Source organism: Podarcis raffonei, chromosome 18 (genome assembly GCF_027172205.1).
Source record: "Podarcis raffonei isolate rPodRaf1 chromosome 18, rPodRaf1.pri, whole genome shotgun sequence".
Lineage (NCBI taxonomy): Eukaryota > Metazoa > Chordata > Lepidosauria > Squamata > Lacertidae > Podarcis > Podarcis raffonei.
In genome coordinates, this window is record NC_070619.1 from 2,278,247 (window position 1) to 2,305,110 (window position 26,864).

At 49.2% G+C, this 26,864-nt stretch overlaps 3 protein-coding genes across 4 annotated transcripts; 1 reads left to right on the top strand and 2 right to left on the bottom strand.

The window, feature by feature from the left end:
- The first annotated feature begins 107 nt into the window (after positions 1-107).
- On the top strand, positions 108-19,663 carry FKBP8 (FKBP prolyl isomerase 8). 2 transcript variants are annotated; one of them, XM_053372762.1, is made up of 10 exons: positions 108-230; positions 4,013-4,087; positions 9,237-9,549; positions 10,316-10,485; positions 13,561-13,649; positions 14,301-14,518; positions 15,546-15,718; positions 16,173-16,250; positions 17,630-17,761; positions 19,131-19,663. In XM_053372762.1, the coding sequence occupies exons 3-10, from the start codon at positions 9,258-9,260 to the stop codon at positions 19,215-19,217; spliced, it is 1,239 nt and encodes a 412-aa protein (XP_053228737.1). In that variant the 5' UTR covers positions 108-230; positions 4,013-4,087; positions 9,237-9,257; the 3' UTR covers positions 19,218-19,663. The 2 variants fall into 2 exon arrangements, with proteins under 2 accessions (XP_053228737.1, XP_053228739.1); XM_053372764.1 differs by lacking the exon at positions 108-230 and adding an exon at positions 3,689-3,762.
- Positions 19,664-21,967: 2,304 nt separating this feature from the next.
- On the bottom strand, positions 21,968-22,900 carry LOC128405802 (heat shock protein Hsp-16.1/Hsp-16.11-like). The gene has a single exon (XM_053372765.1). It carries the CDS (start codon positions 22,853-22,855, stop codon positions 22,232-22,234), a length of 624 nt encoding a protein of 207 aa, XP_053228740.1. The 5' UTR covers positions 22,856-22,900; the 3' UTR covers positions 21,968-22,231.
- A 2,421-nt stretch (positions 22,901-25,321) lies between these two features.
- Positions 25,322-26,100, bottom strand: LOC128405803 (alpha-crystallin A chain-like). The gene has a single exon (XM_053372766.1). It carries the CDS (start codon positions 25,853-25,855, stop codon positions 25,346-25,348), a length of 510 nt encoding a protein of 169 aa, XP_053228741.1. The 5' UTR covers positions 25,856-26,100; the 3' UTR covers positions 25,322-25,345.
- Between the last annotated feature and the right edge of the window lie 764 nt (positions 26,101-26,864).

Here is a 26,864-nt window from a genome sequence, read left to right on the forward strand (position 1 = left end):
GCGTGCGTGCGTGCGTGCGTATGGAACCCGGCCCGTTTCCTTGGCAACGCGGGGCCTACTTCCGCGCTTAGCCCCGCGCGGCTCGTCCTCCGTCTCGATTGGGGAACTCCGCTGGCCACGCCCCCTTGCCCGCCCCAGGCCACGCCCCCAAGCGGCTCGCTAGGAGCGCGAAGGAGACGCGGAGCGGGTGCCCCTGAGCATGTGCAGAGCGCATCTCCACAGACAGCGAAGTAGGCTCTAGATTTACGATATATAATGAAGTAAATGTAATAAATCATAATTTAAGGGAGGGGGAGAACCCCGAGGTTCTGGGCATGTGCAGAGTTTATCTCTTATTAATAAAATATAAATAAAAAATTGACATTTACATCCTGCCCATCTGGCTGGGTTGCGCCAGCCACTCTGGGCAGCTTCCAACACATATATTAACAACATGGAAAACGAATTAGGTAAAGCTTGACACCCTTCTCCGAGTTTCTGAGCATGTGCAGAGTGCGTTTCTCCCTACACAGCAAGATGGGAATATGCTGGCCCCCAGGGTTTCGGGGTATGTGCAGAGTGCATCCCTGGACAACTGGTTAGTTAAAATCTGCTCCCAGTTCGGTTTCTGGGCATGTGCAGAGGTTTCATTTCTCCTTAAACAAGATGGTCGGTCGCACCTTCCCCCCTGGGTTTTCTGGCCACATGGAGAGGGTGTTACTCCAGAGGCAGCAAGGTAGGCATATGTTGGCTCACCAGGGTTTCTGGGCACATGCAGAGCGTAGATCTTGACATACTACAAGGTAGGCACAGGCTGGCTTAGCCTACCTGGCAGTGGCGCATGGCCTGAGGCTGAAATGTGCATTTTTAGAACAGGAGCTTTATTCTCAATTTATTTCCTAATGATCCCTAGCATGGAATTTGCCTCTTTCATGGCTGCCACATACTGGGTTTAACATCTTCATTTGAGCAAACTATGAACCCAGTGTTACATTCCTGGTCAGTTATTGCCAGTTAAGACCCAAGGAGCATATATGTAAAATTTAAATTTTTTTTGGCTCCAACATTCATCCCTTTACATTTGCATTGCACCCCTAACAATTTAGTTTCATCTGCAAACTTGGCCACAACAGAGCTCATTCTGTGACTGCGAAACTTGGCAAAAGCTGATTTATTGCACACTTAATGCAATTAAATGCCAGCTATTGCAATTTCCCCTCTCCTTGGAGGGGTGCGTGGGACAAATACTTGGCTGAATGGTTAATGCATAACCTGACTCTTGTGTTAGGCAATCCAGGCGAGTCTGCACTCTGCTTTTAAGGACACTGGAAGTTAATCCTCTTCCCCATCCAGCATTTTCCCACAAGGTGTGGGAAATTGAGAGAGTTGCCTCCTGAGGTTTACTCTGCAGGCAGGTAGACTGCAGCTGGATGTGGAGCATCTGTTGAGTGTGGAATGGATCTAAAACAAGAATTTCCTCGGTTATAAGCTGGTTTGAGCCAGTTAAATGTTTTCAGGAAGCTCCTGTAGCTGGGACAAGTACCTGCCTGCTGTTTATCCCACATCCGGTAGTCAGAGATAGACTTTCTCTGTATAGGGAGGTTCTGTCTCTCTCTCATTGCTAGGTGCAAATGAAATGAAACAGATATGGAACCTGTGGCCATCCTCATTGTTGCTGGATTCTGGACCCCCATCACTGGTGATGGCAAAGACATGGCATTGCAGGGGCTGGACTAGATGACGCTTAGGGTGCCCTCTGATGACATTTCCATGAATCTGGAGGACCTCAGTTTCCTCATCCCCTGACAAACACCTCAATACTCCTATTAAATTATTAAACATCCCTATGAGTTGCTAGGGACGTGGGTGGCGCTGTGCTCTAAACCACAGAGCCTAGGGCTTGCTGATAGGAAGGTTGCCGGTTCGAATCCCGCGACCTCCCGTCGCTCGGTCCCTGTTCCTGCCAACCTAGCAGTTCGAAAGCACGTCAAAGTGCAAGTACAGTCATATGCTTCAGGTTGCGCACCACATCAAACCCGGAAGTACCGGAACTGGTTACTTCCGGGTTTTGGCGCTTGCGCATGCGCAGAAGCACTAAATTGCGCTTTGCGCATGTGCAGAAGCACCAAATTGTGACACACACACACACACACACACACACACACAGCTCTGCGTGTTGTGAACGCTACAGGTTGCAAACGTGCTTCCAGCACGGATCACGTTCACAACCCGAGCATCCACTGTAGATAAATAGGTACCATTCTGGCGGGAAGGTAAACGGCGTGTCCATGCGCTGCTCTGGTTCCCCAGAAGCAGCTTAGCCCTGCTGGCCACATGACCCGGAAGCTGTACGCCGGCTCCCTCGGCCAGTAAAGTGAGATGAGCACCGCAACCCCAGAGTCGGCCACGACTGGACCTAATGGTCAGGGGTCCCTTTACCTTTACCTTTTTATGAGTTGCTAGGCTGTGTATCTATAACACATTTAACGGGGAGAGAAGAATAATGAATAGTGTCCTATTTTAATAGCTAAATGTTGGGACAGATCTTATTCTTAATATGCCCTGGGGCCCCCCAGGGCTTGGACCCTGTGCCTATTGGCCAGCTGCTGGTTACACAGGAGCAAGCTGAATTATGACTGTGATCCTTACCTGGGAGTAAGTTCTATTGGATGCAATAGGACTTATTTATTATCTTCACAATGTCCCTATGAGGTACCTTGGGGCTGAGAGGCAATGACTGGCCCCGAGTCACACAATGACCTTTATGGCCAAGTGGGGGGTTCAACCCTGGCCTCCCAGTGCTCTAATCACTAAACCACATTACCCGTCAGAAGAGCCCATGTAGCCTATTAGTCCAGGATCCTGTTCTCACAGTGGCCAGCCAATGGGAAGCCCACAAGCAGGACTCACAGATTCACAGAACTGTAGAGCTGGAAGGGACCACGAGGGTCATCTAGTCCAACCCCCTGCAATGCAGGAATCTTTTTGTCCAACGTGGGGTTCGAACCCACAACCCTGGGATTAAGAGCCTCATGCTCTACCAACTGAGCTATCCCACGTTCCAAGAGGAAGGGCTGGTCCGGAATCCAAGCACAAAAGCTTCCAGCAAGCAGCATTCGAAAGCATTGCTGCCATGAGGACTAGAAACCTGAGTAAACGTACACAGAATTACTCAGACAGTTGAATCTGCTTGCTGGACTGCTATAGGTGGCTATAGCAGTGTAATTTGAAATGAAGGCCAATGCCTTTATTTTGCTATTAATCTGTACCCAGAGTCCTTAAATTTATTTATTGTTGCCCTTTGCATCCTATTCCTCATTTTATTATCACACTTCAATAGTCTGCCCTCTCTTCAGAAGCAGCCCAAGGGGGCATGCAGACGTCTCCCCCCCCCCGTTTCCCCCCTAACAACGACCCTGTGAGGTTGGGTTCTGGACACCCTTTTGCTAGGGAGCAAGCCCTATACAAAAACATGGATCAAACTGAAAAACAAGGACACACAACTTCTAAAATTATTTTAAAAAATAATTTAATTTAAAAAAATGAAATAATGCAATAATACAATAAAAATTTATAAATAATTTTACAGTCAGGCTGTTTATGAATTTTAGGAAGCAAAATAATGCATGGGAAATATTTTTCCTCCCTTTCCCTTTAAGAGGGAGGGGCAGGCTTTGACCGGCAGCCCCATTAGCCAGTAGCGTTGACTTCCTGTTGTCAGCTGAGCCAGTGGTGGGGGAATTGAGGTGGGGGTTGGTGGGAGAGGAATCATTCCTGGACCAGGTGAGTGTCTTGCAAGCAATACATTTGGGGGGGGGGGCAGAGAAGAGGGGAGGGCAGGAATGTGGGGGGAGTTCTTAACAGTGGGGAAGGCAGAGACTGCACCCATGCAATGGGGAGAGGGGGGTGGTTCAGAGAAGGCAGTTGCCTGGACTTTGCAACCTGGGCGGGGGTGTTTGTGTGTTTGCAATCCTTTCTGCATTAGCTGCCTTCCTCTCTCTCCCCCTCCATTAAATTTTATCTTGTTTTGCAGGTCGTGCATGTGGCGCCTTTTGAATCCGGGACTCGAGGGCTCGAACTCCACGCAGCTCTTGGGAAGCCCATAGCGGTAAGCCCAGGACCCCGGATTTGCCACTTGCTCCTCCTGCCCGGCTGCCAAGTTTTAGGCAGGGTGGGGGAGGGATTGGAGGAAGCGCCTGGGGATTAAGGCCTAAACCTTGGAGCCCGGCCAAGGGGCGCCTGGGCCCATGTGGGGTGGGTGGCGTTTCAGAGGCTAGGCCACATCACGTAACCCTGCTTTGAAATCCAACACAAATCTTCCCTCTGTTTCCCCGTGTTGCTGTGATAAGCTTCCTAGTCCTCAAGATCTCGTGCGTTGGGTGTGGGTGTGCGCCCTCGACTCACTTTTGTGGCCTAGAAATACACTTTATTATTATTATTTTCATTATTACTAATTTCATTTACCCCGGCCTCGCCAGCCCTTGCCTCCTCTCTGCGTGTGGGTTGAGGTTGCAGCAGTCTTTGCCTGCCTGCCAGCCTGCTTGGGTGTGTTGGGGTACAACCTGGTTTTTGGATCGGGCTGCTGGGTCTGAGCTTTGCTGTCCTTTCGTGCCTGCCTGTATCAGAACGCTTTAATTTTAATTATAATCCTGAAATGGCATGCTAAAATGGAATTGTGGTTATTATTATTATTATTATTAGATAGATAATTTATTACGGTCAAAGACCAGCTCGCATAACACAATAAAAACAGCGTTCATAAAGAGAAAATATACACTCAGAGCAGATTGCAGCAATAGCTCATGAGTTAAAATTAAGATATATACAGACACCTGTACAACTGAGATTTGGGCTACCATAAAAATTGACCCTGAGGCTCCCCAAAGGGCAACTTCAGCATTTCCCTAGTAAGCTATTTTATTCTAGAGGATGATCTGTGCCTACAAATCTGGGTGCAGAATCTGGCTACCAGACAGGTCTTATTATTATTATTACATTTGCCCGAATGGTCAGATCAGAGCACAAATAAATTACAACAACCCTGCGAAGTGTTGCAGCAGGTGGGGCCCAGGGAAGGGTGCCAGGGCTTTGGCTCAGAAAGAAACAGAGGGCGTCTTGGATAAGGATATCTACTTAGGGAGTTCAGCAGAGGCGAAATCCGAACCCGCCCTGGCTTCCTGCTTTCCCCCTTGCATGCACACAGAATCATAGAGTTGGAAGGGATCACTAGGGCCATCTAGTCCAACCCCCTTCAATGCAGGGATCTTTTGCCCAAGATGGGTCTCGAACCCACGACCCTAAGATTAAGGGCCTTGTGCATAATAGTACTCTGATATTGTTCCGTACCATCTCTTGAGCATTCCTTCTGCAAAAGGCAAAATTGCAGGCAGACTTGCTCGAAGGTAGGAGACTTTATCTTCTTAAAAACCTTTTAGCAAAGGAATGCAGAAAGCTGCCTTGACACTGTGTCCCTGGAGCTCAGCATTGCCTGCACTGGCTGGCAGTGGCCCTCCAGGGCTTCTGGCAGGGCACATTCCCAGATCTTCCTGGGGATCCCATTAGGGATTGAACCAGCAGCCTTTTGCATGTGACGCAGGCGTTTCGCAACCGAGCCCTTCCCTCGGGGAGTTCCACAGGTTAATGACATGTTGCGCAGGCACTGGCTTCCTGTTGTTTGTGCTGCGAATCTGCTGACCGTGAGTTGTTTGTTCCCTTCCCTGCCCTGGTGGAGCCTGAGAAAGGGGTCAGCCTGGGGTGCCCCAGGGACTGTCTGCTGGGGAGAGGATGGGTGCTTGTGAGTGTAGAAGGCATGTGAATTTCTGAAGGTTCAGGGAGACTTGGCCCCCAAAATAGGCTCCTCTAGGAACAGAACCGACAAACAAATTTATTACTGTATCACCATTACTTAGATTTAGAAGACATCTAGATTTGTTTTATTATGTTTTTGCGTATGTTGGAAGCCACCCAGAGTGCCCGGGGCAACCTAGTCAAATCACCGGGGTACAAATAATGAAATTATTCCTGTTATTATCATTATTAGGAAGGCATGTGAATTTCTGAAGGTTTGGGGAGTTTTGTCCATGAAAAGCTTCCTCCAGCAACAAAGTCTATGAATAAGCAACTTTACTTATTATTATTTATTGTTGTTGTTATGGGAAAGTGGGATTGATTTGTTTGTTATTGATTTATTTATTTGTTTATTTCTCTGAGGAGCTCAAAGTATTGTATGTGGTCCCCCTGCTCCTCATTTCATCAACACAACAGCCCTACAAAGTAGGTTGGCTTGAGAGACAGTGACTGCACCCCCCCCAAGGTCACCCAAGGTTCATGGCTGAGTTGGGGGATTTGAACCCAGACCCCAGTCCGGCACTCTATCCGCTACACTTCCCAGTGTTAGTATTAATATTATTACTTTTCTGCAGAGAGAGAGAGAGAGAGAAAGGAAATAATAGAAAAGTGAATATAGCACTATATTATATAATATGTCTCCAGCTAAGGGAGCTATTCAAGCATATTGGTCTAGGTTAGTCACACCCAGCAACTTCAATGGGTTTATGCTGATTGCTATGACTAACATTGAATACAGCTCATCACCACTGTTTTAAAAAAGTGTCCGTTCTACCTGGACACTGAGGTCCAGCTCTGAGGGCCTTCTGGCGGTTCCCTCCCTGAGAGAAGCCATGTTACAGGGAACCAGGCAGAGGGCCTTCTGGCGGTTCCCTCCCTGTGGAACGCCCTCCCACCAGATGTCAAAGAGAAGAACAACTACCAGACTTTTAGAAGGCATCTTAAGGCAGCCCTCTTTAGGGAAGCTTTTAATGTTTAATAGGTTATTGTATTTTAATATTCTGTTGGAAGCTGCCCAGAGTGGCTGGAGAAACCCATCCAGATGGGCGGGGTATAAATAATATTTATTTATTTATTTATTTATTTATTTATTTATTTATTTTGTGTCTTATGTTGTGATTTTATGTTGTGAGCCACCCTAAGACCCACAGGTATAAGACGGCATGCAGATTTAGTAAGTAAGTAAGTAAATAAATAAATAAATAAATAAATATAAAGTAAATAAATAAAAAGAATTAAATATTACATTTGCATACTGCCCTTCAATCTGTAGCTCTCAGGGCGGTTCACTACATAGAAAAAAATAGGACGACTCTGGATTGCTCAGTCGGCAGAGCACCAGACTCTTAATCTCAGGGTTGTGGGTTTAAGCCCCACACTGGGGGAAATCTACCTGCATCGCCTGGGGTTGGACTAGATGACCCTTGGGTTCCCTTCCAACTCTACAGATTCTCTTATTCTTGCTTCCCTCCCTCCTTCCTCCCTGCCCACCCACCTCTTGAACATAGGATTAAAATCTCTATGGGTTTTTTTTAAAAGTTATCAGCGTCTGCAATCTCACTGGGTCACAGGGTGGCTAAGATCCTGGAGATGTCTTGATCTGTCCATAGGGTCATTTCCCCACCCCCAAACCTTGGGGGGGGGGCTGGCGATTTCTCCAATATGCATGCTTGGGGTTCTGTTAAGGACAAAGGGGAGATTAGCACCCGTCTCCTCCTAACAGCTGGGAGGTGGTCTTGTCAAAATAGGAGCTGAATGGTAAGCTAGGAAGTCCCCAGTTATCATGGCTGCCTTCTGATGTGGGCTAGAACCTGCTAGAGAGTGCAGGGTTCGAATCGTTGCTGAGACAAGAAGTGTGAGCTTGGGGGCCGGTCTCCTCTTTCCGCCAGACCTACCTTGCAAGGGCTTAAAATTAAGAAATGGGATAGCCATGTATGCCACATTGAGCTCCTTGCACAGAGGAGGAGGGTGGCTGAGATGGAAACAGAACCTTATTAGGAATGGGGTGTTTGGCCTGGAAAAAAGGAGACTGGCAGGGGATAAGATCATAGAAAGGTCCCCCAAAGGTCATCTAATCCAACGCCCCCTGCAATGCAGGGAATGGCCATCTTTCAGTATCTCAAGGGCTGTGAAATGAAAGAGGGAACAAGCTTGTTTTCTCCTGTTTCGGGAGGGCAGGACTCGAACCCGTGGCTTCAAGCCGCAAGAAAGGAGATTCTGACTAAATATCGGAAAGAACTTTTCCGGGGGTAAGAGCTGTTCGACATGAAGATGTGGTGGGCTCTCCTTCCTTGGAGGTTTTCAGGTGGAGGTTGGTGGCCATCTGTCCGGGATGCTTTAGCTGAGATTCCTCCCTTGCAGGGGGTTGGACTGGATGACCTTCGGGGACCCCCCTCCCAGCGCTACAGTTTCTGTGATTCTATGATTTTTGGAGGGATACAGGGAGAAAGGTGGGCTGAGACCTGCGGGTATAGGGTGGTATACAAATTAAGTAAGTAAGTAAGTAAATAAATAAATAAGTTAATGCCGTACCCGAAAAAATAAGAGACCCAAGCGCCCCAACCTTTCTTCATAGGGGTTTCACACCATTCCCTTCCCTTCATTCCCTCTCCCCATTTTATTTTATTTTTTAGAAATAATTTTTACAAAATTTCTGTTTTACATTTTATTAATAAATAACAATAATAAAATTTATTTTATTTATACCCCGCCCTCCCCGGCCAGAGCCGGGCTCAGGGCGGCTAACACCAGTAAAATTATAGTAAAATCACAATAGGGGGGGAAAAAACCCAATTTAAAATACAGGTTAAAATGCAATTTAAAATGCAGCCTCATTGTAAAACAACTGATAAATCAAGACCGTAAGGGGAGGGAAACATAAGGGTCAGACTGAGTCCGAACCAAAGGCCAGGCGAAACAGCTCTGTCTTGCAGGCCCTGCAGAAAGATGTCAAGTCCCGCAGGGCTCTGGTCTCTTGTGACAGAGCGTTCCACCAAGTCGGGGCCAGTGCTGAAAAGGCCCTGGCCCTAGCTGAGATCAATCTAACCACCTTGTGACTTGGGACCTCCAAGGTGTTGTCATTTGTGGACCTTAAGGTCCTCCGTGGGGCATACCAGGAGAGGTGGTACGTGGGTCCTAATATTCACTTAACCATCCTTAAAATATCAGTAACTTCCCTTCCTCTCTTTCCACGGTTCATTTTGCACAACATAAATACCTGCATATTTTATATAAACTAAACCATTCAGTATTCCGTTATTACATCCATCAAAGCTTATTTACACTGTTGAGTTTCTCTTGATGCTGCCCACGTTTTCAAATAAACACAATTTCCCTCCATATATTCAATAAACATTTCCTGATCTTCTTTAAACGTATGTTCTTCTTCCCTCCCCTTTTTCGTTTTCCAGCTACCCTGATCCGCCGCCACCATGGCTTCCGGGGGAGAAGGTCTGGAGGACATTTCTCCGGACTGGGCGGGGGCCAGCCTGGTGGACCTGACCTCTCCCGAGCTGGCGAAATCCAACACCTCCACGCTGGACAGCGGGGAGGATTTCGAAGTCCTGGATAACGACGAGGAGGAAGAGGAAGGGCGAGACGAGGACCTGAGCGGCCTCCCTCCGCTGGAGGACGTGCCCAGAAACGACGGCCGAGAGACGGCCGCCTCGCAGCCCCCTGCTCCAGAAGACGCGGAGGAGACCCCCGAGTGGGTGGATGTGTTAGGTGAGGGCACCTTGCCTTTGGACAGCGCCTTCAGCAAAAGCTGTGGCAGGCAGAAGTTCCGCCGGTGCAGCTGGGATTGGCTTCTCCTCAGGCCCACCTCTATTTCTCCCTTCTGGAGAAATTCTATGATTCTCCCACTTCTCCTTTCACTTCTCCTTTTTCCTCGTTGTCCCCTTCCCCCCATGTCAAAATTCATTGCAAAGGATGCAGGTGTCAGGACGGTTCACAAGATAAAACACAAAATACATAAGAAAAATAAAAATAGGAACAACTCAAAAATCCCCCTCTCTGCCTTTATATATGTATATATACACAATATATGACAGATGTGTGATAAAGGGTCTTTTTAGTTACTTTTTCTCTGCTCTTTTTCCTCTCTTTTGTAAGGATAGTATTTTATTTTATATTTTATTTTTCTTTATTATGCTTCTCTCTTAATATATTGATTTTTATTATAAATGAGTTTGGATTTTAGGGCTTCATATGTTAAAAATCTTCCATAAAGTTGTTGAAAAAAATCAGGAAGAGCAAAACTTGCTTCTCTGATTAAAAAATTACAGATTTCTGGTATCTATCTGTTTCACATTCAGTTATACATCTGCAAAAAATATACACAGAAGGTCCCATCTTGCCATTTTCCCTCATTCATAAACCCAACGCCTTGTTGCTGACCCAGTGAGGAACACCAAATATCATCCCAATTAATTAAAGTGGATACAAACGTCTTTCTGCTCTCCTTCATGTTTCTCTTGGTTCCTCCCCGCAGGGAGCGGTTTGCTGAAAAAGAAAGTCATCGTCGCAGGTCAGGGACCGGAGACCCGGCCGGTTAAGAGCCAGGATGTCACCGTCCGCCTTAAGACCATGCTGCAGGACGGGACGGTGGTCGAGGAGAACCCCAGCCTCACCTTCACGCTGGGGGACTGTGATGTCATCCAGGTGCGTAAAACTCTCTTTTGGGGTGTGAATGAGGAGATTTCACCCCTCCCATATCCAAGAATCTGCTGATGTTCTCTGCTGATTCTCCAGAGAGGAGGGGCGGTTTCTGCTCTCTACTTATTCCGCTCCAGCACCACATCAAAGGAGAGAGAGAGACTGAGTGTTAGAGAGAGATCGTGTGTATAGATAAGGTTGCTGCTAAGAGCAGCTGCAGACACTCAGTGCAGTTCAGCATTTTCGTTTAGACCTCATTTAGCTCTGTAAATAGTTGTGTATTATAGTTGTAGATAGAATAAAGAAGATAATCTACAGAGCTGCTCTCCGAGTCATTTATGCTCTGCTATACTCTGCTATACTCTGCTGTGCGACGACTGTCTTCTTGTGGAAGTGAATCCGGTGCTCACAACTCTAAGCTGTGAGTCCACAGCACTTTGACCTGTTCCTGTGCAGAAGGTGGTCTCTGGAAGTGCTACCCAGCTCGCCTAGCCCAGTCGGGGCTGAAGTGGATGAGTCCAGTTCGTGGCACTGGCTCAAGGGCGATGCTGACAGTGAATACCAGTTGTGAGGGAACTGTACCTGGTTGGTCTCAGCTTGATCCAGTTTGGTTCCAGAGCAGGAGAAAACAAGCTTGCTCCCTCTTCCATGGGACAGCCCTTGAGATGTTGGAAGATGGCTCTCAGATCTCTTCCAGGCTCAACATACCCAGCTCCCTCAACCGTTCCTCATCAGGCTTGGTCTCCAGACCCTTGGCCATCTCATTCTCCCTCTGCACATATTCAGGCATCTCAATGTCCTCCTTAAATTGTGGCTCCCAGAACTGGACACAGTGTTCCAGGTGGGGTCTGACCAAGGCAGAACAGACCTGGATTGTTCCTTCGCTTGACGTTGACCCTGGACTTCTGTGGATGCAGCCTAGAATAACATTAGACTTTTTTTTGGTGCTGCATCACATGGTAGACTCACGTTACGCTAGGGGTTTACTTAGGTCCCTCGTATTTACGGGACCGCCTCTCCTGGTCTGCCCCTCAGAGGACCTTAAGCGCCATGAATAATCATAGTTTAGAGGTCCCAGGCCCTAAGGAAGTCAGACTATCCTCCACCAGGGCCAGGGCCTTCTCAGTGATGGCTCCAATCTGGTGGAACGCTCTGTCCCAGGAGACCAGGGCCCTGCAGGATTTACCGTAACTTCTGCAGGGCCTGTAAGACAGAGCTATTCCGCCTGGCTTTCAATTTGAACTTAGCCTGATCTTTCATTCTCCTGCCTTCCCTCCCCCTCCCCTTTTTACAAAGATTCCCCGCTCTGGGATCCCACAGCTAATTCTCCCCTGGTGTCCTCGCTGGCCCAAACAGGACTAATTTAGCCAGCTAGCCCTGTTTATCATCTAATGTTTATTGGATGGATTCCCCCCCTAAATTAATTATTTAATTCTGAATTTATTGTTATTCACGTTTTATACTGTGTTTTATGCTGTTTTTTGTTGCATCAATTAAGTATTTAAAATTTGTTGTTAGCCGCCCTGAGCCCAGTTTTTTGAACCTGGAAGGGTGGGGTATAAATAAAATTTTACTATTATTATTTATTATTGATCTTTTTCACATGTACAACTTACTGACAAGCCAGGTGTGCCCCATCCTGTGTTGGTGCAGCTCTAAGATTTTCTCACAACTCTTCTTATGACAGCTGAATGGAGCCCCTACCTCCGGGTGACAGATCCTGGGGAGCCGCAGGCAGAGAGGGCTATTGCCCTCCGATCCTGTCCTCAGGCTGCCTTATAATAATAATAATAATAATAATAATAATTTATTATTCATACCCCGCCCATCTGGCTGGGTTTCCCCAGCCACTCAGGGCGGCTTCCACAAAGACCAAAAATACACTAATGTGTCATACATTAAACACCTGGCTTGAGAGGAATACATGTGAAAAGGATCTAGGAGTCTTGGTTGACCACAAACTTGACATGAGGCAACAGTGTGACGCGGCAGCTAAAAAAGCCAATGCAATTCTGGGCTGCATCAATAGGAGTATAGCATCTAGATCAAGGGAAGTAATAGTGCCACTGTATTCTGCTCTGGTCAGACCTCACCTGGAGTACTGTGTCCAGTTCTGGGCACCACAGTTCAAGAAGGACACTGACAAACTGGAACGTGTTCAGAGGAGGGCAACCAAAATGGTCAAAGGCCTGGAAACGATGCCTTATGAGGAATGGCTAAAGGAGCTGGGCATGTTTATCCTGGAGAAGAGGAGGTTAAGGGGTGATATGATAGCCATGTTCAAATATATAAAAGGATGTCACATAGAGGAGGGAGAAAGGTTGTTTTCTGCTGCTCCAGAGAAGCGGACACGGAGCAATGGATCCAAACTGCAGGAAAGAAGATTCCACCTAAACATTAGGAAAAACTTCCTGACAGTAAGAGCTGTTTGACAGTGGAATTTGCTGCCAAGGAGTGTGGTGGAGTCTCCTTCTTTGGAGGTCTTTAAGCAGAGGCTTGACAACCATATGTCAGGAGTGCTCTGATGGTGTTTCCTGCTTGGCAGGGGGTTGGACTCGATGGCCCTTGTGGTCTCTTCCAACTCTATGATTCTATGATTCTATGATTCTATGAAAAACTTCCCTGAACAGGGCTGCCTTAAGATGTCTTCTTAATGTCAGGTAGTTGTTCATCTCTTTGACATCTGATGGGAGGGTGTTCAACAGGGCGGGCGCCACCACCAAGAGGGCCCTCTGCCTGGTTCCCTGTAGCTTTGCTTCTCGCAATGAGGGGACCGCCAGAAGGCCCTCAGTGCTGGACCTCAGTGTCTGGGATGGATGATGGGGGTGGAGACGCTCCTTCAGGTCTACTGGACTGAGGCCATTTAGGGCTTTAAAGGTCAGCACCAACACTTTGAATTGTTCTATCCTCTTGGCCACAGTGAGAACCAGATGTTGGACTAGATGAGCCCCCCCCCTTTTCCTGCTAGCTGAAATGGCTGTGTTCTCCCTCAGAGTACCAGCTGCCAGGAATCTTACTTCTGGCCTGGGAGGGGTCTCCTTCCGTCCCAACAGTTGCTGGAGTCACTTTCTCTCCCTGCAGGCCCTGGACCTCTGCATACAGCTGATGGAGATGAGAGAGACGGCGCTCATTATCTCAGACGCAAAGTACTGCTTTGGCCGGCAAGGGAGGTAGGTGGGGGGGGGCGAGGGATCCCTTCCCCCAGAGGGCTGACGGCAGAATCAGACCCCAAGGAAAGAGGATCCGCTGAAACCTAAAGAAATCCTTTTGCTTGTCCAGAATCTCCCACTCCTCCCCTTCCTGGGATGACCCTGTGGGATTCAAGTGTCATGAGTGTCCTGTGTAAACCGGATAAGAATAATAATTTTCTTATTTGTAGTCCTCCCATCTGACTGGGTTGCCCCAGCCACTCCGGGCAGCTTCTAGCATATACAGAAACATAATAAAACACCAAACATTGAAAACTTCCCAATACTGGGCTGCCTTCAAATGTCTTCTAAAAGTCAGATAGCTGTTTATCTCCTTGACATCTACAGTTAGGGCGTTCCGCAGGGCAGGCACCACCACTGAGAAGGCCCTCTGCCCAATTCTCTGTAGCCTCACTTTTCACAGTTGGGGAACCACCCGCTGGACCTCAGTGTCTGGGCTGGACGATGGGGGTGGAGACGCTCCTTCAGGATCTTTGGGGTGCCTCACCTGCAGTCTTGCTGTCCTCTGTCAGAGTCAGGGTCCTGGGCTGGTGGGGCTTTGGCTCTGATCCCGTAGGGCAATGCCCATGCTTTTTATGAATGGGGTGTTTTTTCCTCGGCCTTTCCAATCAGGAGTCCGGACATCCCCCCTGACTCATCTCTGGAACTTGAAGTGGAACTTCTAGCGGCCCAGGATGCCCCGGACCTGGAACTCCTAAGTGGGAAGGAGAAGATTGAGCTGGCGAACCGGAAGAGGGAGCGTGGCAACTTCCACTACCAGCGAGCAGACTATGTTCTGGCTATCAACTCCTACGACATTGCGCTGAAGATTATCGGCTCCAGTTCAAAAGGTGCCTGGTCCCCCATGGCGGATGGGGGTGGGGTGGGGCTAACAGGCACTCTTGCTAAATATAGGAGGGCTAGCAGCTTTGAGCCCCAGTTTTCAAAAGAGTTCATTAACTTCTTGAGCTGCCTTGTACCCTGAAAGTTCAGTATCAAAAGCAACAACAATTTGATAAAAGATATCTCCCTATACACATAAAAACGCAAGGCTGTCGTCACGTAACACTCATGGCAGGATTTGTAGTGACTCATCACAGTCCTGGACTTGCGTGGAGGCGGGGTGTACTCGGGGAGCCCAGATACAGAGATCCAGCTCCAAGGGCCTGTGGAGCGCCCTCCCGTCAGATGTCATGGCAGCCGCACATGCGCAGAAGCACTAAATCACGCTTTGCGCACAAGTGCTGAATCCAACCCACGCATGTGCAGAAGCGCCGCTGCGGGTTGCGGACGTGCATCTCACACAGATCACGTTTGCAACCCAAGCGTCTACTGTACACGACTTTTAGAAGAGCTCTGAAGGCAGCCCTGTATCGGGAAGCTGTTAATGTTTGATGTTTGATTGTGTTTTAATTTGTTGGAAGACGCCTGAGTGAGTGGAGAAACCCAGTCAGATGGGCTGCATAATAATAATAATAATAATAATTAATAAGGAATGGAGACATATCGAGATGGTGCTGCATATTCCATCTTCTTCTCTCTACAGCTGGGGCGGCGGAGGGGGAGATTTAGGTTGCGGGGGGTCTGCATTCCCTTGCATGACAGAAGCAGGGGAGTGTTGCTTAATGGCAGAATGAGCTCCCTTGAGAGATGGCGGTCTCCCCGTTCTTGGAGGTTTTTCCGCAGAGGTTGGAGGGCCACCTGCCAGGGAGTTGAGCTGGGTGACCCTCAAGGTCCCTTCCAGCTCTACAGATTCTTTGGAGGTCCACACGTCTCCCATTCCTAGGAAGAGCCCTCGTTTTGCCATTTCGAACCTGCACCCCTGTCCAAGCCGCAACCCCGCCCCCTTTCTAGTAACCCCCCTTCCCCCCCCTGCAGTGGACTTTACCCAGGAGGAGGAGGAGGAGTTAGTGGACGTCAAGATGAAGTGCCTGAACAATTTAGCTGCCTCTCAGCTCAAGTTGGACCACTACGATGCGGCCCTGCGATCCTGCAACCAAGTCCTGGAACAGCAGCCGGACAACATCAAAGCCCTTTTTCGGAAGGGGAAGGTAGGGGTTGTCTTTCAGGGGAAGGGTAGAGGGTCCAGGTGGCTCCTTGTTTCACCCTCGCAACAGCCCTAGGTGTGGCTGAGAGGCAGGGAGCGGTCCAGGGGCACCCGGTGGACTTGCATAGGTATGGTTGGATTTGAACCCAGGCCTCCGGAAGGTGCATGGATGCCCCCCCCCGGATGCTGGCAGTGTGGTGCAGTGGTTAGAGTGCCTGGAAGCCTGGGTTTCAATTCCTCCACTCAGCCATGGAAGGGTTGCAGCGTATGGGGCCTTTTTCTTCAGCTGTTTTTGGACTACAACTCCCATCTTTCATAGCCAGCAGGACCAGTGGCCAGGAATGATGGGAATTGTAGTCCAAAAACAGCTGGCTTTTCTTATGTCCTTGAAAATGGCGGAGTTTGGAAACCTGCAAAACAATCCACTGTAAACACGGGTTTCTTCTATGCTCTCCTAGGTCCTGGCACAGCAAGGCGAATACAGGGAGGCCATCCCCATCTTGAAAGCCGCCTTGAAGCTGGAGCCATCGAATAAGGTAAGGCTCAGAGCCTCGTAGGTCTGGAAGGGACCAGAGGGTCATCTAGCCCAACCCCCTGCAATGCAGAAGTCGGTCAGAATCTGACCCGCTACAGGATCCTGAACCGGGCGATTGTCAACGGCTGGTAGCCAGAGGCGTATGTCGCCACTCCCCCCAGATGTGGCTTTCTTCTGGCTTAGATGGCTGATAGAATCCTGGTACCCTTTGTGGGCATCCAGTCCAACCCGGTGCCTGAAGCTGGTTCCCCAGATCCCTGCCCAGCAAGGGAGAGAGCCCACCAGCCTGTTAGGTCATTGCGAACACTCTGTTGCCCTGCATCACATTAAGCCGAGAGCCAGGTATGGTGGGGTTGAGGGCCACAGGAAGCGTGGCAAAGCCCAACCGGGGTGTAGGCTCAGGTGAGGGAACTCTGAGGTTGCTCTAGCAAAGGGCAGGTGGCAGGTGAGTCCTTATATATAAGAGAAGCAAAAGGTGTAACCCAAGTTTTAGGGCTCATCTGTCCTGCAAGAGTCTGAGTCCAGCAATCTCCAGCAGAATCCAGCATTTGCGATGCTCTGTTACGTTCTATCGTGTTCTTATAATTTCTTGCACCGTTTCCAGCTGTTTTTGGACTACAGTGCCCATCATCCCTGAGCACTGGTCCTGGTAGCTATGGATGATGGGACTTGTAGTCCAAAAAAAGCAAAAAGCGAAACAAAACTGGAGACCCAAATATATCCATGGCTAGTAAAACTTGCCTTGGGCTGATTAACATCCTATACCCTTTTAAATGTTTGTGGGAGGGGAGTTAATGCCCCCCCCCCGTTCTTATTTTTATTATGCATTTTGTGTTTTTATCTGGCGTTTTTACGCTGTGAGTTGCCCTGAGATCTATGGATGAAGGGCGGGATACAAATTTAATAAATAAAAATCTGTGCTTCTCTTCTACACAAAAAAGGTGCCGGAATTGCATACCTTTGTGTACCCACAGAAAAAACCCCAACATTGTTAATAATAGTAAATATTTTCTGTTTTGGGCGGGTCACATTACTTTTTAAAATCAGTTTTCAATGTTTTATTGATATTCTTCAAATGAATTTTTTTTTGGTGTAGATTGGTCTATGTATTTTAGTCATTTCCCCCAAAAAAACACATAATTGAACTGCTCAACTTTTTTTTAAAAAAAATCAAGTGCGGTATAGTTTTTCTATAAGCCAAACACTGACCGAGGCATCTGAATGGAGCCTCCACATTCCACAGCAGTCTATCCCTTGAAACGGCAAACAAACCCAAAGAGGCTCGTCTAGGGACCCTTTTGGTCTGATCCAGGAAGGCTCCCTCCTGCTTCCTCTAAAATACGTCTTCCTTCTTTCCCTGCACCCCCCCGCCCCCGCCAGACCATCCACACGGAGCTCTCGAAGCTGGCGAAGAAGCACGCCGACCAGAAGTGCGTGGAGACGGAGATGTACCGCAAGATGCTGGGCAACCCCAGCGGACCCACCGCCAAGTGCAAAGACAAGTCATCCCGGGTAGGTCACACGGCCGCTGAGCCGGAAGGGGTCCCATGGGTCATCTAGTCCAACCCCCTGCAAATGCAGGAATCTGTGCGCCTGCAGGCCGGCATCCGTCTGTCTCGGGAGTCAATGGAGAGGTGCGCCTTTGGGGGTGAGGTCAAGCCGCTGGTCGGTTGAGGCCCAGCTCCGAGGGCCTTCTGGCGGTTCCCTCGCTGCGAGAAGCCAAGTTACAGGGAAGCAGGCAGAGGGCCTTCTCGGTGGTGGCGCCTGCCCTGTGGAACGCCCTCCCATCAGATGTCAAAGAGATAAACAACTAGCTGACATTTAGAAGACATCTAAAGGCAGCCCTCTTTAGGGAAGCTTTTAATGTTTAATAGGTTATTGTATGTTAATATTCCGTGGGAAGCTGCCCAGAGTGGCTGGGGAAACCTAGTCAGATGGGCAGGGTATAAATAATAAATTATGATGATGATGATGCTGCTGCGGCCGCAGAGACCCAGGTGGGAGAGACGTGTTTTCTTGCAGGCAGGGCAGAGGAAGGCGCCCGACTGTGCAGCTGTAGATGCAGCAGGGAGTTCCTGCTCTCTTTGCTCCTCCCAGCGGTCATTCCTCCTCTGGTCAGGAGAAAACTGTTGGCAAGAGCTGTTCAACAGCGGAACAGTCTCCCTCTGGAACTTGCGAACTCTCCTTCCTTGGAGGCTTTTAAGCAGAGCGGGGGTGGCCGTCTGCCAGAGATGCTTTAGCTGAGTGACACTCCAGCAACGCAAGGGGTTGGATCTGGTCTTCATTTTAGAATTGCTAACACCTTACCTTGGTGTTGTTGTGTTTTTTTTTTAAACCATTTTAACATAATTCTTTGACATTTCTCATTTTTAACATTGCTTTTAACTTCATGTTTAATAGTATGCTGTTCTTCTTATTTCTCTACTAGTCATTGACTGAAATATTTATATAAGAAATAGAATATAATAATAGTAATAATAGCCGTAATAACGATTGGTTTTAATACAATAATAGTACAGTGGACACTCGGGTTGCGAACGTGATCTGTGTGGGAGGCACGTTCGCAACCCGCAGCGCTCGCAACCCACAGCGCCACGTCTGCGCATGTGCATGTTGCAATTCGGCGCTTCTGCGCATGTGCAAAGTGCAATTTAGTGCTTCTGCGCATGCGCAAGCTCCGAAACCTGGAAGTAACCTGTTCCAGTACTTCCGGGTTCGACGCGGTGCGCAACCTGAAAACGCACAACCCGAAGCGTCTGTAACCTGAGGTATGACTGTATAATAATAGTAATAATAATAGCAGTAATAACGATCAGTATTAATACGATAATTGTAATGCAATAACAATAATTGTAACGACAATACAATCTCTCTTTCCCAGTCAATTCCGTGGAAGTGGCTCTTTGGCGCAACAGCCGTGGCGCTGGGGGGCGTGGCCTTGTCGGTTGTCATCGCAGCCAGGAACTAGCACCATCTGCTGGCAGGGACGGCGAGGAGCCCAAGCGGAAAACCAGCCCCTCTTTCCTCCATCCCTTCTCCCCACCACGGCACCCCCATCCCACCCCCACTCCGGCTCTCCTCGACAGACGCACACGCGGCTCTGGACTGTAGGGTGGCAGCTGGGGTGGGGGGCGGGGCTTAGCCCCTCCCCTCCCCTGAGGCTCCGCCCACCCTCCTCTTAGTTGCGAGATGCAACAGACCCCTTTGCAGTGGGGCCGGCAGGGGAACCAGAGAGATCTGTGGGGCAGGGTGGTGTGGTGGTGGGGAGGTTCGGCGCCATCTCTCTGACTGCAGAGACTGGAATTTGCAGGATCTCAATGGGACCCGGACTTGTGGGTATCTTTTTGCGGTGGGGGGGGGGAAATGGGACTTGGATTTCACTGGAAGTTCTGATCAATCCTTTCTTGAGTGCCCCTTCTGGTTTCTGTCGGGAGACGCGTGGCGGGCAGAGCTTGTGCAGCCAAGTGTGTGGGGGTTCTTGTAGGGTCCTGTGCAGAAGAGGGGGAGCCGGTGGGTTGCTGCGGAGAAGGGGGGTACAGAAACGGACCTCCGCAGCGAGACAGGGGCAGGTGGGCTGTCTCTTCGCTTTGGTCCGGCCACGAGGAACCGTGGGGACGGTTTAGGGCTGTGCAGGGAACCGTGGGAGCTCTAGCTGTACTGATTCTGACCCACAAAGTGAGCACCATGGAAACTCAGCACACTTTTGGGGGGCATGCAGTGGGTTGAGTGGGGAGAAGAGAGTGGAGGTGAGGATGGGTGGGTGTTTTCCCCCAAATCCCCCCCTCTGGAGCCTGAACGAAGGGGCAGAGGCCCCCTTTTGAATCCCCCCTTCTGAATTCCCATGACTCCTTTGCCCCCATCCCAGATCCTTTCTGGCACCAGCCTTATGACGGCATTCTTGGGTCCCCACCCCACCCCAGCACCCACTGGTCTGGCCTTCCCCAGGACATGTCCCGCCCGTGGCCCAGGCAGGACACTCTCGTTTATTAATTATTATCATTATTTCGACCGCTGACAGGTTTTAAACTGTGAACGCCACCACTGCCCCACAAATTCTCTAATAAAGAAAATCTGTCAGCAGCGGACCACAAGATTCTGATGCAGTTTTTATTTTCTTTTTTTGAGGGGAGGGCATTATGGAAAAGCTTTGGGTTAGCGAAGAATAAATATGGAGCCTGATGGAGGAGGGCAGCTGTGTATGAAAAATGGGGGAGCACAACCTGCTGGGAAAGTGGCCCTCGAGGACTGTCTGTGTGGCCCCCAGAAACCTTCCCCGGTAATGTAGTTTCAACTACATTTTGTTTCTGGCTGTGTCGCCTCTATAACAAAGGCTGCTGTACCAACAGGCAAGCATTGATGTGTTTTCAGTTGGTTCAGTTTAAGGGTGTTGCTGTGGCTTGAAAATTCTGAGTTCTAGCTGTTCAGATAGACTGTTCCTGGCTCCTGCTCTTTGCAGTAAATCAGCTCAGAAGCTCTTTTAAAAAACCCATTTTTAAAGCAACACACACACATCATTGTTCAGATCTGTTGCTGACAATTCCTAAGTGCGTGTAATGTATTAGTGCAACCATCTAAAAAAAGAAAGTCCTTTTTGGGGAAATTTGGGGGCTCCCAGAGGTCCACTTACTCCAGCTTTCACCCTCCCACTAGGGCTGCCCAGATGCCTCTGTAGCTGCCCCAGGCCTTCCTTCCTGTTTCCCTCCCAACAATCTGGCATTTGTAGATAGATTGCTGCTAAAGATGGAGGTTCTCCTTCATGATAGCTAATGGCTATCTCTAGGCCTGTTTTGCATCCTGGTTCCCACTGTGATGATGAATATATACGGTATATATATATTATTTGTCCCCAGCCACTCTGGGCAGCTTCCAACGATTAAAAATACATTAAAACATCAGTCATTAAAAACTTCCCTAAACAGGGCTGCCTTCAGATGTCTTCTGAACATCAGATAGTTGTTTTTTGTAAAAATGATTATTCACAATTCTGTAATCAAACAATTGCAAATATTCTTTACACACACACAACTACCTATGATTCTAAGAAATTGATTCTCTGAAACATTTTAACATTTAACATTAAGGTATCTGAAGCATCTAATGTTTGGGCTCCTACTGCAAGGCCAGGGTGATTTTACAGACAGGATCTATTCTGTAAAACTACAAGTAGAAGGTGCAGGGTTTGACTTTCTCTTTGGAAAGTAAAACTAGGATGTTTACTGATGATGCAGTAAACCCACAAATAAGATTGTTCCCCTCTGTCCTAAAAAATTGGCTGGAGGCTCAACCACGCATGGTTATAAATCACTGACAAGGCCGTAAATCCATCTCATCCAACCACAAAACGATGTTTGTTAGCCAAATGTGCTTGGCTGTGGTAGGCTGCAACTACAGGACCACTGAACCGCTGCAGGGGGCACTCAAAAATTTGCCTGGCCGTCTGCCCTTACTAAGCCTCCCAGCAACCGATAACTTGGGTTTCCGTCTTGAAATCCTGCCAAATTGAATCCTGTCTTCAGGAGGAGGAGAACCATGCCATTGGAAGAGTTGTGCCTCCTACATTAGTCATGCTCAAAGCAGACCCACCGAATAGATGTTGGTAGAGCACAAGAACTCTTAGTCTCAGGGTCTTGGGTTCAGTGCAGGGGGTTGGACTAGATGACCCTCGTGGTCCCTTCCAACTCTACAATTCTATGAAAGCAAGCAAAAACACAACCAATGTGCAAAAATAAAACACCATTTTTATTGTGGATAAGGAACAGAAGCATAAATCACTTTGGCGATTAACGTGGAAAAAATAAGACACACAATTTTTAATTGCACACAAGGAAAAGAAGCGTACATCGCTTTCGAAGGCGATTAATAAATTGGAAATATTAGTCAAGGCAGTCAATCCCGGGAAACGCTCTTTTGAATGGGGAGCCGAGCTAAGATGTCGCACTAATTCCCGCAGTAGCCGGTGCGTGCCCAAAACGTCCACACTTTTCAAGCCTCCTGCGGCTTCTCCGGGTCCTTCTCTGCGCTGGTTCCCGGAACCTGCTGGTCGGCCGCCTTCACGTCGATGGGGATGGCTTTTGCCGTAGCCAGACGAGGGGCCTCGATGCACAGCTGCCCGTCGGATGCCAGGGAGCACGTCATGGCCTGGAGGTCCACGTCGGCGGGGAGGAGAGTTTCGCGGTGCACCTCATGGTGTTCCCTCACGCAGCCGCCCTCCTCGCTTGTGTTCTCATGCAGCCGCTTGGCGGTCACCGTCAGCTTCCTGCCGTCCAGCTGCACAGCCACGTCCTCCGGTGCAAAGCCAGCCACGTCCACCGAGAGGCGAAACTTTCCGCCCGCCTCGCCGTCCCGAGCCACGCTCTCCTCCGGCGACGCTTCCCGCAGGAACTTCTGCAGCGGCGAGGCCTGGAAGAAGGCCCTGCTCATCGCCTCCATTTCCACGAACTGCCTCTCCACGTCAGCTGCGACCCGGTCGACGAGGCTTTGCCCGGCTGCCGGCCAGAGGGCCTCGCCAGCCGATTGCGGCCCACTGAGCCAGATGGGGCCAAAGCCATGCAGTGGCCAGCGGCGCACGGGCAGCATGCGGAGCAGGTAGCGGGAATAGCTTGCCATGGTGGTGCCGCAGTCAAACAGCCGGGGAAGAGATGATCTAGCAAGGAGAACCGTCTGGCCGAAGAACCGGGGAAGAGATGATCTTGCAAGCTGAGCTCCTTCGGCTGATGATCTAGCAAGCAGACCTGCTTTGCCTGAGGTTCCTTTCCGTCTGGCCAAAGAGCCGGGGAAGAGATGATCTAGCAAGCAGAGCTCCTTCGGCTGTGGTTCCTTTCTGTCTGGCTGACTTCGAGTGCGCTCGGGCTTTTTATCTGCCAGCCAGCTCCTTGGCACGAGCCCAGAGACTGACGCAACGTGTTGTAAGAGGCTGTTCCAGGCAGGCCTGGAATCGAGGAGGCCCTTCCAGAGACGTCGAGATGCAGCCGAGGGGAAGGCCTTGGCAGAAGTCCAGAAATGACGCCACAGTTTGCAAGAGGATTTGCTAGCCGGTGTTGTGCTGAGAAGCCCCAGGGAAGGCACAGAACTGGCAAAATTAGCAGCAAAATTAGGAAAAGCTAACGACGAGTGTTTTATGGGAGAATGGATGCCTTTTCCGGACCGTTTAAAGAAATATTACAGTACGATGAACAATGAGCAACAGGAGGAATTGGATTACAATATTGTTGTTGTGATTTGATAGAGTAGAGGGTCTGCAGGAGGGGAGATGCAACAACTCAGCGGAAAACAGGGTGGGAAGTCGAGAAAAAGGAGAGAAATTGTGTTTTGACTGTATATGTTTAAAAATGTTGAAAGTTAATAAAATATAATTGAAAGAGAGAAAGGTGCAGGGCTCAGCTAGGCTTCCCCACCCTGCAAAAAAAGTGCCCTGGGGTGTTGGAAGGGCGCCAGAAGCAACCCCCCCCCAAAGCTGCTGCATGGAAAACAGGAAATCAACAGATCCTTCTGGAAGACTCTAGACACTAGTAGAGAAATTCCTCCCCCTTTTTTTCGAGGTCACAGTAATCTGAGAAGAAAAGGCTGCCTGTTCTTGTGAAGGGGGGGTGCCAGGCTGGGCTGTGGGGCTGACAAGGATACTGTTGGCAAGACCTGCTTTCCAAAGCTGAGCTCTGTCTTTGTCCTAGAATCGTGGCGTGGGAAGGGACCCTGCGGGTCATCTAGTCCAACCCCCCGCAATGCAGGAATATGGAGGGGTCACACACAGCCCCCTCCCAGGTGCCAACCACGTTTTCTTCCTACCAGCCCTGCGAGGGAGGCCAGGCTGAGAAACAGCACCAAGTTAAGTTCTCTCACCTAGATTCCCATATCCATCCATCCCTCCTTTACTGTCACAGTCCTGCTTTGGCTAGGCAAAGGGAAGTTCTGGGAGAGCTAAGAAAGGGAATTTATATTTTTAAAAAAGCACATCCACTTCCTCACTTTCTGCCTCAACCCCCTTCTGCTTCAAGTCTCACAATTTGGGTGAAAGGTCTTGAGAGAGGGATGGCATCATCACTTTCTTGCAACTCCTTGCATCAGCTCCCAGTCCAGGACCAAGGCAGAAAGAGGAAGAAGCAAGGATATTTTTTTCTGCCACTCAAAATTCCCCCAGGTGTTGGCGCTCCTAAAACATTTCAAGCCCATGAAAACCGGGGAATGGAATTTAATGCACACACTTCGAATTGCTAAGGGGCAGGGTTGAAGTGGGTGTATCTTGAATTTCTACCTCTCACAAGTCAGACCCTGGGACACTGGCCAGTCCAGACAGACCCAAATCTACAGCTGAACCACCTCAGAATAATAACAGTAATAATAACTATTATTATTATTATTATTATTTATTATTAATTATTATTATTAGACTGGGTTGCCCCAGCCATTCTGTATGGCTTCCAACACTTATAAAAACATAATCAAACATTAAAAACTTCCCTGAGCAGGGCTGCCTTCAGATGTCTTCTAAAAGTCAAATAGTTGTTTATCTCCTTGACATCTGATGGGAGGAAGGGCGCCACCACCGAGAAGGCCCTCTGCATAAAAGCATAATACCAAATTCTGCATTTGTAAGAAATGAATCTTTTCACTCCCTGCCTCTTGACGTTGGGCAGGTGCTGTCACGGTATTATTTTCTGCAACTGCTAAAAACATTTTTGTTTAGGGCAAAGCCTGTCTAGACACAAAGAATGTGGACCCGGGCCTTATGATGGTCAATTGTAATCGTATTTCAGATGATTTTAAATAAGCACCCCATAATGCATAAATAGTATTGCGTATAAATATTTATTATTATTACTGAATAGGACATCTCTATTTTCATCGGAGAAATGTTGGAGGGTATGAGATCCCTGGGCAGTTCACAACATAAAATACAGCATCAAAACACGAGATATGAACAAGGACAAAAAAGACCCTCCACCCTGACCTGCAGGCCTCTCCTTTCGTTCATAGAGACGCCTGTTTTCCAGCGTTATATCTGCAAATTGACCGACCACCACAAAGGGAAAGGTTATAGTGAAAAGCATTCATGGGCAGAAAAGCCCTGCTCCAGAGTCTCTGCTGCGCCTCGCTTTCCCCTCAGCCTTTGGTCCGGCGGCCTTCCGTGGCGGAGGCGGCTTCCTGGCCGCTGCCCGGCGCCCGGCTGACCTCGATGGGCACTGTCCTGGCGGGCGGCCCGGCAGCCTCGATGCGCAGCTGGCCCTCTCGGGAGATGGAGCAGCTGAGCTGCTGGCGGTCCACGCTGCCCGGGACGTCCCACTCGCGGCGGAAGAGCTCGTAGCGGAAAGGTCCTCCGGGGGTCTGCGTGGCCTTCCTGCCGGTCAGCACCAGCTTCTGGCCCACCAGCTTGACCACCAGCTCCCGGGGGTCAAAGCCGGCCATGTCTTGGGTCACCGCAAACGGAGCCTCTTCCGGCCCCCGGGACGCTTCCTCGTGGCCCCGGAGCGGCCAGTTGCTGCAGTTGCCCAGCAGCTCCCACAGCGAATCCATCTCCCGTTCCAGGTCCTCGAAGAGCGAGTGGGTGGGGGGCCACAGAGCCCGGCTGAGCAGGGGGCTCCGGGGGGCCGCCAGGTGCAGTCGGCACAGCATCTTCGCCTTGGGATGCTTCGAGGGTCTTCTTGCTTGTGGGCTGTTGTTCTCCAGAAGCGGCTCTGTTCTGCTCTCTCTCCCGGAACCTGAGACCTTTTATTGGGGTCCCAGGCGTCCGACGCTCTCCTCGCCCCCAAAAAGGACTTGGTGCAAAGGGAGGGGGCTGTTAGTCAGACCCCCAAAAGGGCTCAGTGAGGCAAGGGACCTGCTGCTGTCATCCCTCTGCTCTCAGTGCTGAGGAGAGTTTATAATTAGGGACCAGCTTCCATGCGCAGCCAGGCCAAAATAGAAATCGACATCCATCTGAGTCACTGGGAAGACAGCTGTGAGTTAAACCCTGAAGGACACGTCAGTCAAGATCCGAGGCTTGGAAACCCCCCAACATTCAGATGCTTTGTGGATGTGTGCACGCTTAATCCGTACCCTCCGATATCTCTCCAATGAAAATACGGATGTCCTATTCCATAACAATAATAATTTTATTATTATCTGACTGGGTCGCTGAAAGTCTGTCAGTTTTGATAATAAACCTGATTTGCAATGGGGGCTGAATAATTTCGATTGCATCTGTATAAAACCTTAACAAAACATGAAACATTTTTAAAAAATCCCTATTCAGGGCTGCCTTCAGATGTCTTTTAAGGTTGTATATAGTCACTTATCTCCAGACCATAGCTGTCAATGTTTCCCTTTTTTTAAGGGAAATTCCCTTATTCCGAATAGGATTCCTCGCAAGAAAAGGGAAAATTGACAGCTATGCTCCAGACCTTCCGACATTTCTCCAGTGAAAATAAGGGTGTCCTAAGGAAAAGCAGGACATTCCTGGATCAAATCAGAAACTGCCCTGCTCTATTCCTCTCCCCGCATTGCTGAATTACCACATAGAATCAGAATTGTTGAGTTGGAAGGGGCTCCAAGGGTCATCTAGCCCAACCCCAAATGAGGGGCTCGAACCCACAACCATGACATTCAAGGCTCCCATGCTCTACCGACTGAGCCGTCTTAGACA